This window comes from Python bivittatus, unplaced genomic scaffold (genome assembly GCF_059951505.1).
Source record: "Python bivittatus isolate LINGU-HERP-01145 unplaced genomic scaffold, Pbiv_v1 ctg000590_np1212, whole genome shotgun sequence".
In the NCBI taxonomy this organism is placed as follows: domain Eukaryota; kingdom Metazoa; phylum Chordata; class Lepidosauria; order Squamata; family Pythonidae; genus Python; species Python bivittatus.
The window spans coordinates 1,184,564-1,200,383 of record NW_028277086.1 but is presented as its reverse complement, the minus strand read 5'-3'; the positions used below and the strand labels follow the sequence as shown (position 1 = coordinate 1,200,383).

The 15,820-nt window shown below is 48.8% G+C and overlaps 1 protein-coding gene across 1 annotated transcript; it reads left to right on the top strand.

Annotated features, from left to right (window-relative positions):
• The first annotated feature begins 12,162 nt into the window (after positions 1-12,162).
• LOC148214719 (fucolectin-like) lies at positions 12,163-15,552 on the top strand. The gene is made up of 4 exons (XM_088148809.1): positions 12,163-12,293; positions 12,706-12,794; positions 13,732-14,032; positions 15,339-15,552. Exons 2-4 carry the CDS (start codon positions 12,707-12,709, stop codon positions 15,478-15,480), a joined length of 531 nt encoding a protein of 176 aa, XP_088004935.1. The 5' UTR covers positions 12,163-12,293; position 12,706; the 3' UTR covers positions 15,481-15,552.
• Positions 15,553-15,820: the final 268 nt, after the last annotated feature.

The window sequence follows — 15,820 nt, the reverse complement described above, 5'->3', positions numbered from 1 at the left end:
GCTGGGCTGGAATAAAACTCCTGATCCAGTGAACTGTGAACTCCTGCTCTTGTTCTCTCTCCCAGTCGCCAGGCAAAGGCTGAGAAGCGATCCAGTGGCTGGCTCTCGGTGTGACCCCCAGCTGCGCTGCACCCACGGCGAGGGGAGGGGCGGAGGGTCGTGCTGTGGCTTGGGGAGGGCTGCGCGGCAGGCATGTCCACAGCCAAAGGCCTCAGCACCGGGGCACCCTCGGCCGCCGGGGGTCTGCTCCTGTGCAGGTGGGTTTTAAATGAGAGCGGGGTGGGGCTGGAGGGGGCTGGGAGACCTGCCTCGTAATCCCAAGGAATGAATTAACGTCATTCTCCGGTCACAGGACTTTTTAGGAGGGACATCATCAATGCTGCAGGCTATGTCTCAATCAATCAGTCAATCAATCGATCAATCAATCAATTGATTGATTGATCAATCAATCCCTGTTATGAGATTTGGAAGTTTTCTTAGCTGATTCTATAATAGCTGCTGTTTCCAGAGGCACTGGTGGGTACTATGCTCCTTCAAAATGTCATCCAAAACCCTTATACCTACCCCTCTGAAACTAAGCAGACTCCTCCTCTCAAGAGGTCTCCACCATTGTTACAAGGGCCATACCATTCTCCACATTTCCCCCACATTTGTCTCCAGGAGGCAGGAATTTTTATTTAGATGTGGGCCCCAGCTTCAATCAGCCACTTTCCGATTCAGCCCAAATTAATTGCTTATCTTTGAATCACCAAACTGGGTTTGAATTAAATCATGGGGTTGGAACCAGCAGGTTTCGCTCCTCTTGTCTCTCCTTTGGCAGCCGCAGCCCCCAGCGCTGGATTTCAAGCAACAGTTCTTGATCCCCTGGAGTTGAGCCTCCTTGCTCCAAAGACTTGATACTGGCCAAGAGTTTGCAAAGTAATTTTGGCCGAGGAGGACTGTTTCAGGACCGGTTTTATGAAGGCATCCTCTTGGTTCAGAAAAGCATAATTCTGCAAATGGCTAGTTGTCTCTTGGTCCAACGGGCGACTGATATCGCTTCACTCCTGCCAAGCGTGATTTGTCAAAAGGGGCAAGGATTACACAGATAGTCAGGCTTTTCCCCTGGCTTCCCGGGGGTGCTCCTTTTGTGGGAACAGGCTGCCTGGCATTCCAAGCACACAGCAGCAGGGGTATTGAAGAAGTTGCCAACCTAATGAGGATCTGCTTAGTTCAACATAGGAATAAAGACTGTCTTCCAACGGGGGACATTTCATCACCAGGCAAGCCGCCTTGCTGTGTCTAATACGGGGCTGGAGTGCAAGAAGCAAAACGTGCCCACGACTGAAAGGATCTAACGCTTCCGGCTTCCCTAGCACCCCCGTCCCCCCAGGCTCTAACATGCCCACCTGACATGGTGGTTCCCGATGGTGGCTCAGGGGTTGCCTGTAAGTGCACGGAATCCCGGAGGCGGATCTATTGTTCTCAGCTTTATGGATGCTTTGCTTTTCATTTTTATTTGGGGTGTGGGTAAGCCATTGGTGCCAGTCCTAAATTTAATAGATGGCTGTTTGGACTGGTTCCCTATTTACTGAGGGCAAATGTTATTTCAAGGGTGTCTCCACCGGTCTCTATCCACCCTCATGCCAGGCTAGCATAGCCAATTTTGTGCAGGGAGGAGAAGATGGTATTTGTGTCCAACCTAACGGGAAGGTAGCATATTGGAAAAGTCAGATTAGCCCTCTGTCAGTCCCCTAAGCAGAAGCCGCATAGATTTGAGAAAGGCATCTTTAATGCTAGTTAGGGTGAAAAACCCCAGAAACATAATCCTGAAAACTGCAAGTGTGTTCCCAGGCAGACTTAGAGCAAGCCAGTTAAGGAGGACTCTCTTTAAACCACTTTGTTCCCATGATCCCCACATCTGGACTGTGTTGCCCCTTGGACCCCCTGCTTCTCACAGTCTCCCAAACAGTCTTCACCACCTCCAGTTTTCAGATTCTCAGCACCGGAGCTCCGATTGGGCGGTGCGTTGGGCTGTCCTGTGTGTAGGCTGATCCCTGAACAGAACAGGATTGGGCCTCTGTATCCAGAAGACAGTCGAGGTTTCCTCTGGAGAGAGGAGGGTGGGAGATGGCCTTCCTCCAGAGTTGGTTGCACCTCTTTGCAGCCTTTTACCGGCCCTTCAACTTCCACATTTACTTTTAATGGAGGGATCTGAATTCTGACACTGTGAGAGAGGGAGAAGGCTCTTTGCCCGTCTTCCACACTTCTGCTACGCCTCTCCTTCCCTACCTTCACTCCGAACTACACAAGCCGGACTCTTTGAGGCAGAGCTACTCGAGTTCTCCAATCGTTTTGCTCTTTCCTGGACCTTTTCCAGCTGACCAAAATGTATTTTCAGGTGTGGGGGCCAGAACACACAGTCCTCCAGGGGTGAGCTAATCACATATTTATATAAGGGCATTACTCTATTGTGTGTTTTATTTCCTTTCCTTTCTTAATGATCCCAAACACGGACTTTGCTCTTTGGACAGCAGCGGTGAACCCAGCTGATTCCTGCCCAGATCACTCATAAGTTCATCACATGGATTCAAGGTGCTCATGGGCATCCCATTGCACTTCAACTACACCTATTCGTTTGAGACCCCTTCACTCAGTGGGAAGACCTCTTCACAACCCCCCTTTCGTTTGACTGTTCCAAACAATTAGGTGTCATCAGTAAACCCAGCCACCTCCCTCCTCATCTAATTCCAGATCTTCAAAAGTGAAGATTACACATGCTGTGAAGAGAGATTGAAAGAGCCAGGACTATTTAGTCTTGAGAAAAGATGATTGAGGGGATGTGATAGCACTTTTGGGCTGGTCTCACAATATAAAATGCTTTGTGGACATAATATGTGTTTCAGCAACGTATTTGATGAAGCACCCCATGACAGGAAGATGATCAAGCTGGTTAAGTATGGGCTGGATAAATGTCACAATGGTCTATTCATCATTCTCAAATTCTACTGAGGAGGTTCTAGATAGATGAAAGATTAGATGATAAGATGATAAGATTTGTTCTTGATGGATTCTTACTGACCTCTGGTAATTCCAATGTTGTTTTCCAGGTTCTAACAGTCTGAACACTTTATGTCCTGCCCTAAACTCTTCACTGATGCTGCTCTCCAGATTCTTCTTTTCCGTTCTTTTGGATAAGGACAATATTTACTCTCCTCTTTTTGTTGGGAGCTTAATCTGTTCTCTAAGTTTCTTCGAAGACAGTCACAGCCATTTAGTGATCCTGTCCTTTTTCTTTAATTCTGAACGCATCTAGACTTGTTCTACTTCTCAACATCCTTTGCCAAGCTGAGATCATTCTGAGCGTTGGCTTTTCAGGCACTGTCTCCACCACTCTAGCTACTCTCCTTCTTCTTCCCACTTCCTGCATTGGTCCTTCTTCATGTTCAGATCCTTACTCGTTTTTTGTGGGGTTGCCTTTCATCTCCCCCCCCCCCCCGAATTGTTTGCCACTGTTCAGTATCTCCTTTAGGAACTCCCACCCATCTTGAGCCCCTTTTCCTATTCGCTTCTCCTGCCAGGGGATCCTGCTTAGCTTTGCTGCTCTGGAATTCCGCCACTGGATTGTCACCTTTCCTCGGGGCTCCTGCTACTTCCAAATCGTCCCTTGGAGTTAGTATTAAGCTGAGGATAGCAGATCCTCCCTTGCCTTTTCTCTCCTCTGTAGGAGGAAGTAACTGCCAGACAAATCTCTTATCTTTCTTGGTAAGATCATATTTGGCAGAAGGAGCAAATCAGCTGACTGTCTTTTAGGCTATTGTGTAAACACAGAAAATGGATTAATTGAATAAACCAGCTAGCACTGAAGATGTTACCTAGCCAGGTAACAAAACGTTTGCAGGAGAGCAACCAAGCTCAGAGAACCCCAAGGACTCCACAGAATAAACCATCATTCAGATAGCTAGGTGTAGCCATGTCCTGTATATACAGCCATAATCTCCCAATGGATGTTAGGGTTATTAAAGGTTACATAGCATAGAAACTTGGGAGCAACAAATTTCACACAACATGCTAACTCCACCTTTGTCCCGGAATGCAATTATGTTTATAAAATATGCTTAACCTGGTTTATGAATTAGCTCTTTCCTGTGTTGGTAAAATGCATTGATCCTTAACTGAACCCCATGGGAGGGAGTTGCATAACGCACTCAGGCACATGCATCACGCACATGCACTCCAGCTGAATAGTTCCCCAGCCAAGCACGTTGTGCGAAAGATCGACCATCACCAATGGATCAAGTCTTCCCTGATCAGCATCATGATTGATGGCAGTCATGAAGTCCTATTTGCCTTCCAGGCAGAGGAGTTCCAATTCAGCTTGTTTATTTTCCATAAATCGACTATCTGTGTAAAGGGAACAAAGACTATTAAATTTATGAGTCAATGTTCCTTCTGATTCTTTTACTGAGAGGTTTAATAGGGTCTATTCCTTCTACTGCCTCCCACTTCCTTCAGCAGAGCAGAAGTTCTTATTTCTGGGTACTCTTCTTCCGAGCTCATGACTCGGCCTACAGCCTCCCAATCTCTAGTTGTCTATGTTCTGGGCAGATGTTCCCAGTCCTTAGGAGCACAATCTCACCTTGTGCCAGCAGCGCTTTGGGCAGAAAGTGCAAGTTGTGTCCCCAGGAACCAGATCTTCCCTGTCACCACATTTTCATAGTCCCCTGTTCAGCTGCAGTATTTTTCTTCCATGGATTAGAAAAAAGAATAAGAGGAGAGTTTCCTTCTTGAGTTACTTGGAGGTATTCTTTCTTTCGTCTTCACATGAAGAAGTAAGAAGGGATCACCATCAATGGTGGGCTTGATGAATCTTGGAAGAGGTTCTGTCACATCACTGGTCCAGGGGAAAAAACAGGTCTCAAGCCAATGGGTCTGCCTGGGAATATGAGAAGGAGAAGGAGAAGGAGAAGGAGAAGGAGAAGGAGAAGGAGAAGGAGAAGGAGAAGGAGAAGGAGAAGGAGAAGGAGAATTTGTAGGCCACTAACTTCCAGCAGAAACAGAGGTCAACATGGCAACATAAAATAGAGTAACATGTCCACATTACAAAAATTCCAGCAACAGAGTGCTCAGAAAATATTCCACAAAGTCAACAGACAATAGCTACATCAATAAATGATGATATAAATAAGAATATAAAGGCAACAAGGCAATCAACAGTGAACAGTCATGCCTCCAAGGCCCTCTGGAAAAATTCACCGGCTTCCAAAGGCCATTAGCACCAAGGGGCTGTTCGAGAGCACAGGAGCGATGAGGAAGAACCAAGCTTTCTGGCGCCAGAGTTGGAAGCGTGAGCTCCTGCTGCTACAGGAATCCAGATTAGAGGGTGCCCAGCCAGAATCCCTTCTCACTGCACCCTATGTGAAGGAAATATTTTTTTTCTTCTTGGTCCAATGAAGTCACTAATTGGAACCCTTTGCAGAAACCTAAAATACTGAAGTAACTCTTGCCGTTATCTTTTAACTCAGCATTTCTCCACCTCAGCAACTTTAAGCTGTGTGGACGTCAACTCCCAGAATTCCCCAGCCAGCATGCTGCTGGCTGGGAATTCTGGGAGTTGACGTCCACACAGCTTAAAGTTGCTGAGGTGGAGAAACGCTGTTTTAACTGATAGCTTGTGGCAGGGGTACACTTAAGGTAGGGTGCAAGCCACAGGCCGCGAGACTGAATCTTCTCTCCTCTCCCTACAAGAAGTAAGTTTATTACACAAACTATACCCTCCTAGCGTATTAAGCCTACGATGTACAAGCGTACCTACCTATCTGTGCTTAATACTACATCGATATGTGAAAAGGACATCATCTGCAGCGTTTACTCTACTCCGCAAGGTGACACATTTCCCTTTCCACTGCATTTTAACTGCCCACCTTTCTTAGCAGCAAAGGTCCTACTGGCACCGTTCTTTCTCCAGCCCTCTTCGGCTGGGACTGAGAATCCTATTCCTCTTGCCCAAATCGTAATTCTCTCCCAAATATAGTACTTGGCCCTATATTTTGCTGCCCCCTCCAGCCCTCATCCATCCCTTTCTTCGGCATCGGTTCTCAGTCCTCATCAGGTTGAAGGAGGCGGCAGGCGGGAGCAGTGGCCAGGGGGGTCTTGGCAAAGGTTCACCTGAGGCACCAGACGCGCCCTCTCCTAGAGTGGGAGGCCCTTCAGACGGGCGCTGACACCTCCTCACCTCTCAACTGGATTCCTGCAATGCAGTCCCCAGGGGGCTGCTCTTGAAGACTGCTCGGAAGCTGCAGCTGGCCCAGAATGTGGGGGGTGGGTCACGTTACAGCCTGTATCATCCCTGCTTTGCGAGCTCCACTGGCTGCCCGTCGGCTCCCAGGTGCACTTCAAGGTGCTGGTTACCACCTATAAAGGCCTCCATGGCAGAGGGCCTGGCGATCGGGGGGGGGGGGCGGGGGGGAAACTGTCCATCTGCCCATCCTCTAGGATCCAACAGCCTTGGCAGACTTTGGGTCCCATCGATTACACAGTGTTACTTAACAGGACCTAGATAGCGGGCCTTCTCGGCTGCCACGCCTGCCCTCTGGACTAGCATTGCTGCCAGAGATCCGTGTGGTGTTCCAGAGGCCCCTGAGAATGCAGCTCTTTGGAGTTTGGGGGACGTTTGGCTGCTTTACTCTTCTGCATGCATTTCTTTAAAATAAGCCGAAGTCTTTGGCCTTTTTGGGCAAGCCGCCCAGAGTCTTCTGAGGGTCAGGCATCTCCTAACCAGATAAATAGCTAGGACCCGGGGAGGAGGGGGGACCATTGCTGCTGGCTGTCTATGGCTGGTCTGCTACTTCTCACTCCGGCCATGGCAGCTTCAGAGTCTTGTTCTCTTCTCACTCCGGCCCCACCAAACTGTTTGTATTGAATTTTGCCTCCTTCACGCACGACTGGCTTCTCCTTCAGCTCCCTGACCTCCCTCCCTCCCTCTCCCTTCCACCAACACCCACATCCTGCACCTCCAGCGTTTCTCTTTTCACCTCTCTGCAGGGCAGGCATGGTCCTCTCTCTAAGTCCCAGGGGGCACAAACCAGAGGGAAGGAAGCTCTCATTAGCAGCGTTGAGGTTTTCCTTCCACATAGCTTTTGCTCCCCTGGGTGAAAACTCCCGTTCTGTCTGGCGGCTGAAGCGCCCAGTGATTCTTGAGGTAGCCAATTGCCTCCAGCATCACCCCCTTGGAAAGCCCCACCCGTGGAGGCTCTGCTTGAACATATCCACTGAAGAGGAGCCCACCGTCTCTTGGGGTCCACGGTCAAACTGCTCGTACTTTAGGAATTTTTTTTCTAGCAATAGTGTTTGATTGATCCCCTAAGTAGATGGTGGGAATTGGGTCCAAGAGCAGGGGTGTCCCCAGGGCAGGAAGCCAAAAAAGTCAATGCGGTGTCTGTGACTGCACAATCAAAGTCCACCATCTTTTTTGACTCTCCTCCACAGATGCCCTGCCCAAGGGGGCTCTAATATCACCCTACGGTTGTCTCTTCCCAAGTCTTTCCTCATAGTCAGCCACTAACTGCTGGCAGAGAAAAGTCCCCGTGCCAAGGTGTACATAGGAACAACCAATGGCTGTCAGTGTGCCTACAAATGGAAAAACTGAAGAACTGGTCTACAATGGCAAAATGGTCTATATATGGAAAACTGTGGCAAAGAACGACATCGTATCTCAAAGGTTTTAAGAAACCCATCGAGGAGGATGAAGAAGAAGGTTGCCAGGCTCCAAACACCTTGGCAACCTGTTGGCACCCTTCCACCCCACCAGGCCCTAAGGAGATGGAAGCCATGGATGGTGAGAGCCTGGCTTGGGGCCTCTGGGGAAGATCTCTAAGAACCCTCCCTTACCCACTTCCCTCTCTCCTTCCCCCTCCCCGCCCCATTTCTAACCTTTTTAACCAAGTAAAGAAGCAAAAGATGGCAACTTGGTCTGTGTCTCAAACTTTAAGCTCGCTCTTTGTTTACTCCAAAAGAAAAGGAGAAGGACGGTGTTTGGTATGTTTGAAGGCCATGTCTGAGAGATCAAAACAGGTGATGGAGAGAGATAAAGGGCAAATAAATTCAAGCTACCTGGGAGGGAGGGATTCCTGGAGCAGAGGAGTGGCCAACAGTCCAGCTGCTGAAGGTGAGTAGCCCCTTCATGAAGAGACATGAGTGGGGGGGGGGGGCAAAGGGAAATCCCAGAGATGACCTATTCCCCAATCAAAATTGTAAAATGTGGGAAGATGCAAAGGGTTGGCTAACAAACCCACAGTTAATGTAGGATACCTGGAGAAACAGGGTGGGGAGACTAACAATCTCATTGTGTGTGGTGTACCTGGGGAAAGTGGGATTGTGTAGAACCACATACCCAGCCCCACGCTGGGCAGAACCGTTTTACCCACTGAATATCTCTGAATATCAATTGGTCAGCCATTTTCTGGGTCTTCCTCTACCCCCTTTTGGAGATATGGATACCCTTCCTCCCTCCTCTCGTTTGGCTGTTGAGGATTTTTGCCTCTTTGGTGACTTTGTAGGAGAGCCATGTTAGTCTGTGGTGGCAAACAAATCGAGATGTGGTAGCACCTTGTCCAACTCACCCATTTCATTGAAAGGCAGGCCCTTGATCTTTTGTTGTTATCTCTTGGCATTTGCCATTTGGCTGAACGGCTGGCATACATCTTGGTTCCTTGTAACAATGACTCAACGGGGGCACAGGCCTTCTTTTTTCTTCTTGCAGTGAGGAGTTGCATTCCCCCCGCCTCTTTGTGGTGTGACAACATTTACAAGAAGGTTACAAAAGAGTTAGAGCCAGCATTGGTGAAAGAGTGCTTAATGATCTGGAAATAGAGAGGCACGCCTACCAAACTCCTGAGTTTGGAAAAAAACCAATAAAAGGTTCCAGTTGCTCTTCGAACGAGCACCCAAGGGAAAACAGGGAGCGTGGGGTGTGCGCTATCCCTTCCTAAAATCTCATCCTTCATCTGAACTTGCAGAATTAGCTCCTTCAAGATGCCCGGTCACTGTGACTTGTGAATGGCTGATCAAAGCCACCGGCTGGGACTTGAAGGCCTGCTCAAAGAAGAGATAAACAAGAATGTTTGGCTATATGTAGGACTCAGAATTGCAAAGGAAAATTGTGGGGAGTCAGGTATCACCTTTTCCGACCCACAACTTTTATTAAAAAGCAGCAGCTTTCGTGAACTGCAGCTTTTCATAAAATTTGTGAGTTGGAAAAGGTGCTACAGAACGTCTCCTCATTTTTTGCCACCGTAGACTAACACGGCTCTCCTTTGACAAAGGAAATTGTGTAGTAGTCTCTCTAGAGCAGTGTTTCTCAACCTCGGCCACTTTAAGATGGGTGGACGTCAACTCCCAGAATTCCCCAGCCAGCCAGGCTGGCTGGGGAATTCTGGGAGTTGACGTCCACCCATCTTAAAGTGGCCGAGGTTGAGAAACGCTGCCCTAGACCCTTGCCTCCTGGTCAGCATGGTTTTCATTGCCTGTTTCTCTATCAGTGGTCTGAAAAGGCGTTCTTGGTTGCAGAGTTGCCTAGTCTTTCTGATCTGATAGTCCTTATCTCTGCTGGATTTCCTCTTCTGCTAGCCTCTTTGATTTTCGTGACTGTCTTCCTGCATCCCTTCCTGCTGTAAGCCCTCCTGTGTTCAGGCCAAGAACCCTTCTTCGTCTGTCGTGAGCTGGAGGGTGGCAAAACGTTCTTCCAGTCCTCTTCTTTTGCTTCAGACGCAGCGAGAAACTTGCAAATGGTTATGAATCTACACCGGCTAGTTCTGAAGCAAAAACACAAAGCGTATCACAGCTTGAGAATCTTGCCCGTCATTTACACTGGAAAGCTTTTTATTTCCTCCTGCTTTTCTCTCAGTCTCATGAGTTAACTATTTCCACTTACGCATTAGAGACATCAGGAACTTTGATGTGCTCCACAATCCTACATTCACAAAATACTTCCAACAAGGAAATCTTGCAATTTCAGAGATAAGCTGCTATTCTACACTGATTTCTTAGGAGTAAAATCTACTGGATTCATTGCAGCTAGGTCCTGAATAAGTTGCCGGAGCCAAAAACGTAGTGCCAAACGCAGAAGCTTGACTTCTGCTCACACTTCTTTCTTCTATTCACATAAGGACCGTGGAAAGCTGAAAAGAAATTTGCCCAAGGCTATTAGATAAATCTTCTCTGTTTTAGTAGGGGAACAAAACCGATGTAAATCATGGCTGAGTTGGCTTCGGAACACTCAACCTAACTAATAGAGCAGGATGGTTTAAGGTGAAATCTATCTCCTTGAAAAAATAAACTAGAAAATATTTTTCCACGTGTAGTAATTGTGTGATATCTGTGGAAATCATTAAATACATAATCCCACTAAGGGAAAGTAACATTCTCTCCTGTAATACTGAAAAATAGTCCTGCCATTGTGAATAAAATATTTGTGGTTTGTTAAAAACTTTTAAAAAATGCATTAGGGACGTTAGAGAGCCATAGAATCATAGAATGTAAGGATTGGAAGTGACCCTGAGACCATCTAGCCCAGTGTTGTCCAAACCTGGCCACTTTAAGATGAGTGGACTTCAACTCCCAGAATTCTGGGAGTTGAAGTCCACTCATCTTAAAGTGGCCAGGTTTGGACAACACTGATCTAGCCCAACCCCTGCTCAGTGCAGGAATCCGCTATTAGAGCATTCCCAACTGACTGCCATCCAGCCTTCCAGCTAAGGAGAATTTTCCTAGGGCCATCTGCTCCATGGCTGAGCAGCTCTTGCCATTAAGTCTGCCAGATATCCAGCTGAATTCTGTTTCTTCCTAACTGAACCCCACTGTTTCCATGACCTCTTTGGAACCGTCTCCCGAACCTTGATCTTGCCACATACATGACTGGAACCCGCCTCTATGGCATCTATCACCTCCCTGCCCTGGTGGGCAGAGGGTAGGGGGCAGACAGCAGTTGCTCCAACTGGAATTTAGTAAAGGTGCTGGGCCCCGTGCCAGCCACTTCCTGACGAGGCCAGGCAAGATGTTCCCCAAATTGCAAAAGTGCCGCCCTGGCCAAAAAGGTTGGAGACCCCTATAAAGCAGCGGCCCCGTGTCCTTATTCTAGAACCCGAGGCCATTTCCCTGACAAATTAGGCAAGGCGAAAAGGCGGCGTTGCTCTCATTACCTCCTGAAGGCTGCTGCTCTGGGCTTCAGTTGTGGAAAGCCACACTAAGCAAACAAGGGCAGTGCCTTGCGACTTGCAGTGTGTGCAAATTACAGTCACCTTCCCCCCGTCCCAAGCCCAGGGATGTCCTGACCAGGATGCTGGAGGTGACCTTGTCCCTGGTACCTTTGAGGCTCTGGGGCAGTGGGTGGCTTGCTGTGCCATCTCCTGCAGGTGACAGGGAGGTGGATGCCCCTTAAGGGGCCTGTCTGGGAAGGGCCGATTTCTCAGGCATCCTGGAGGAGACCAGAACCTGTTGGAGAACAGGGCTCCTCACCCTTGGGGCTTCCAGCAGAGGCAGTATCCACAGAGGTCTTTCTTTTTATGGGGGGGGGGGAGGAGGACAGATCGGGGAAGATAAGTATCTCCATGGATAAAGGAGAATCAATGGATGGCTGCTTTAGTTGATGCGTCCAAGGTCCTTTAGGGTTTGAGTTTGCTTTTGATCTGTTTTTAGTGCTAAGCAAATCGCCCCATTGAAATCATGGCCCCATTCTATGCATAATATGCGGAAGTTTCACAGAATTTCAGCACGCGTGTGTGCGTGGTAAATCGATGGAGCATTTCAAATCTTCCCAGAGTTGGGCCTCCCATTTTAGGTCAGATTCAGATCTAGATTTGATTAGTCCCCAGTCAAATTTAATGCTGATTTTAGTGTTTGCTTAGGGCTTGTCATGAGTTGAATGGGGAAAACAGACTCTCCTGCTAAGAAGCTGTGTGCTATTTCCTGCTAGGGGAGAGAGTCAACACCAGCTCGAGACTGGTGATGGTCGTGGTGGTGAGAATATAGGGGAGAAGGCTGTGTTTAATAAGTTCGTGATAGATCCGGCAGCAAAGCAAACCTAAGGCTCCACCTGAACTGGGACAAAGGCCAGCCTTGGGTTAGCCTCTCTCTGATTGGCTTGGACTTCCCGAGTCAGGCTAGTCCTGCCTGTGAGGAAGGGGATAAAACCAGGACTGACCAGAAGGAGGTCCAGGACTCAGCACTGAGGCCTCTTGGTGGAAAGACGCTGTGGTTGCCCACCTTCCAGGAAGGATAGCCAACCCTTTGGTTCATCCCCAAGAAACCGAAGCAAGGTGAGTGGGAAGAACAAAGTGCTAACCCCAAGAATGGGGAAGGCCTGAGCGAGCCGCTGAAGGGGGGACGGGTGGAAATTATTGCATGGCCCTGAGAAAGAGCACAGCATGAGAAAGAAACTCCAGATAAATCCACCTTGATTTTTTTTATGGGACATTAACATTGATGTCAGCCATGTGAGGAAGGCCATGTGAGGAAACAGACAGAAGAGGGATCCCAGGAATGCTCTTGACTGACGTAAGAGAGAATGGCAGAACCTGAAAGCCTCTCCGAGTTTCTCTCTGTCCCACCCTCCTTTGGGTCCATGGCCAGTCCTGATGCACAGGCATGTTGTGGAGGGGAAGCCAAATCCTCATAGTCCCTCCATGGCACTGCCCCTGCCTTCCTGATATCTCCGCTCCTCGCTTGCAGGATGATGCTCGTTGTCTGGGGGTGGCTGCTGGCTGTGACGCTGTTGGCAGGCCCTGCAGCAGCTCAGAGCTGCAGGCACCTACTTGAAGGTAAGGTCCACCAAAAGATATGTGTGTGTGTGTGTGCATGTGGAGAGAGGTGTAGTCCTGGGCCATCTCAAAGTCCCAATGGTCCTCTCCCGGTCTTCCCTTCCACAGTAACCTCTTAGTCTTGTAGCACCTTCAGATGCCAACCCACAGCCTCCAACGTATTTGGGGCCATATCTGGTTTGCTTGAAGTGAACAAGGGCCATGAAGCCAGTGAACCTCAGTGCATCCTGGGTCTGCTGCACGGCCATTGTGAGACTTCCTTGGAACCAGGGGCTTCGTCTTGTATGTTTCTCAACAAACTGGGTATTTGAGTATTTAGTTCTCACTGTTGTGTGTTCTTTGTTTTTCTACCCCACACTCACCTGCTTCCAACATCTTATAACTGGGAAGAGGCAACGGCTCCAGGTCTCCTGGAGAGACCTGCAGAGGACCAAGCCAATATTCTGTAAACTGTGAGAGAAAGTGGTGTAGGTGGCCCACAGAACTTCAGGGAGAAAGGAGATTTGATCTCCCTAGTCTATTGAGTGTCTACGAACCCATCACCCACAAGGTCTCCAGTAGAGCAACATAGCTTACAGATCATGTTATCCAAAGTGGGATGAATCTCACCAGTCGGAATTAAATGCACATGGTAAATGACCATGTGATATAGGTCTCATTTAATCTAATGTGACAATGCCTTATTTGTCTCTTCTCCCAATTTGCTGCAATGTAGGGATGGAGAAAGAAGAGGCCGAGGGGTTTCCCCATTCTAACGGCAAAGAAACTTAGCACTGCACTCAACTTGGTTCCCTCTACCCCTTTCCCAGTCTTCAAAACTCACCCCATAGGCCCCACAAAAAGGGTGGCCTTGTGGCTTTGCACATTCCCCTCTTCCTGGAGGAATCAGGTCCCCATCCACCTGTTTCTTGAAGATTTCCTCCATTCTCTCCTGCAGGTACAGGGACAAAGAACTTGGCCAAAGGGCAGCCGGCCAACCAGTCCTCCATCCACCGCCATCAGATCATTGGATCAGCAGACAAAGCCGTGGATGGGGACTGCAACGGAGACTGGTATCACGGCTCCTGCACCCACACCAAGTATGACAAAGACCCCTGGTGGTATGTGGACCTGGGAGACTCTTATAAAATCTCCGTGGTGATTGTGGGAAACCGTGAGGACTGCTGTGGTGAAAGAATCAATCAGGCTGAGATCCGCTTGGGAGACACTCTGGAAGACCATGGAAAGTCCAATCCTCTGTAAGTTGCTATACGCTAGTCATCCCCAGCTGTGCCCTCCAGGTGTTTGGGGCTTCCCACTTGCAGAATTCACAGCCAGCGTGGGGGGTTCCCCAGATAAAAGATTTTGTGCTGCTGTTGGATATGAAATGCCAGCTTTGACCTGGAGACTAAGGTGCCATGACATCATTTGTGTGGAGGGCGTGAGGCCCCGTCCCTCCTTGGCCCCCAGGAGACAGGTGAAGACCCTGCAGCTGCATTCACGCCACCTGCTAACCTTGCTAAGGTGTGGTCTCGATTAGTTGCAGGGGCTTAATGTGCTGTACGAACTCCACTTGATTGGTTAGTGTCTGCTTACATTTATGTTGCAAATCTAGAAAATAGGTTCCTTCAGTAACTGGGTTAAGCGTATCGTAGAAGGACATGTGGCTGTTGTAGAAAAGGCGGTTTCTCTGCTCAGATATTTTACATACAGTCCCGGTCACTGCACCTCAAAAAAGATGTTCTCAAGGTGGAAAAGATGTCAAAAAGAAGAAATCCAAGTGTTTTGGGCTAGACTCAGAACTAAAAACAATAAATCAGGAGAAGGCAATGGCAAATAAAGGAAGCCTTGATCATTATATTTCGCTTAGAAAAACTGTGGTATAAAGGAGCAAAAGAGGCATTTTAAGTTATGGGTAAAAAAATTGCACAGGATCCCCCTCTCTCATTAGCCTGGGCGCTAAGGATTTCATTCATTCATTCATTTGAATTTATTGGCTGCCCAACTCCAATGAATGGATCAGCCAGAGGCCCACCAAAGACGGCCGTGCAGGCCGGGGAGCAAAGCGGCTGGATACATTCAGGTGGCCATTGATAAAGGACGTAGCATTCTTCAAAGCATGGTCGAAAACATCAACGTGGCACCCCTGACTGTGCAGTCAAAGATTGTTTTTTAAACCATACCCTGTAGAATCCACCCTATAGCTCAGTGTTTCTCAACCTTGACAACTTTAAGATGTGTGGACTTCAACTCCCAGAATTCCCCAGCCAGCTGGCTGGGGAATTCTGGGAGTTGAAGTCCACACATCTTAAAGTTGTCAAGGTTGAGAAACACTGAGCTATAGCTCATCAGACTAGGTTAATATTTCCAATTAATTGACATATTAGAGACAAAATGGAGGCACAGCATCAGAGGGAGCCCAGGATGGGAGGTCTGGACCGCTGTTAGGGTGGACTGCGCCTGAAGACGGAAGGGGGGGCTGTGTTCTTGGGGCGCGCTTGGGGTGATCAGCAGGAGGGGGCCAGAAGGACTCGCTCTCCTAACGTGACCCTCCTTGCTCCACAGCTGTGGGATTGTCCTGAACACCAGCCCGGGCTCCGTCACCACGATCTACTGCAACGAGCAGCAAGGCCGCTACGTCAGTGTCCACTTAGTCGGGAGGCAATACTTGTCCTTATGCGAAGTGGAGGTATACAGCGTCCAGTAGAGATGCCACGTCTCGCGCGGGGGACGAGTCAATGCTCCTACGAAATGTCACCCGCCGTCCAAATAAAGTGCCTCCGGGCTCCTGATATGTCTTCCGTGGTTTCCTCTGGTTCTTGGTCGGCCCTCAGCACCAAGGAAGGGCGTGATTTTGCCCACGCCAACGCACAGGGCATCTGCTGGCAATGCAGGACCCCAATGCTGGGGGGGCAGACCCCAAAAGCAGATGCTCAGGGAAAGAGAGAGGCGATCTCTCCCCAACCTCCCCCTCCCCCTGCAGCTCTGCTCTGAAATTGAGTTTTTCAGAGCCCACCAGAGTATCTCAAGGCAGGGCCACCTCCTGA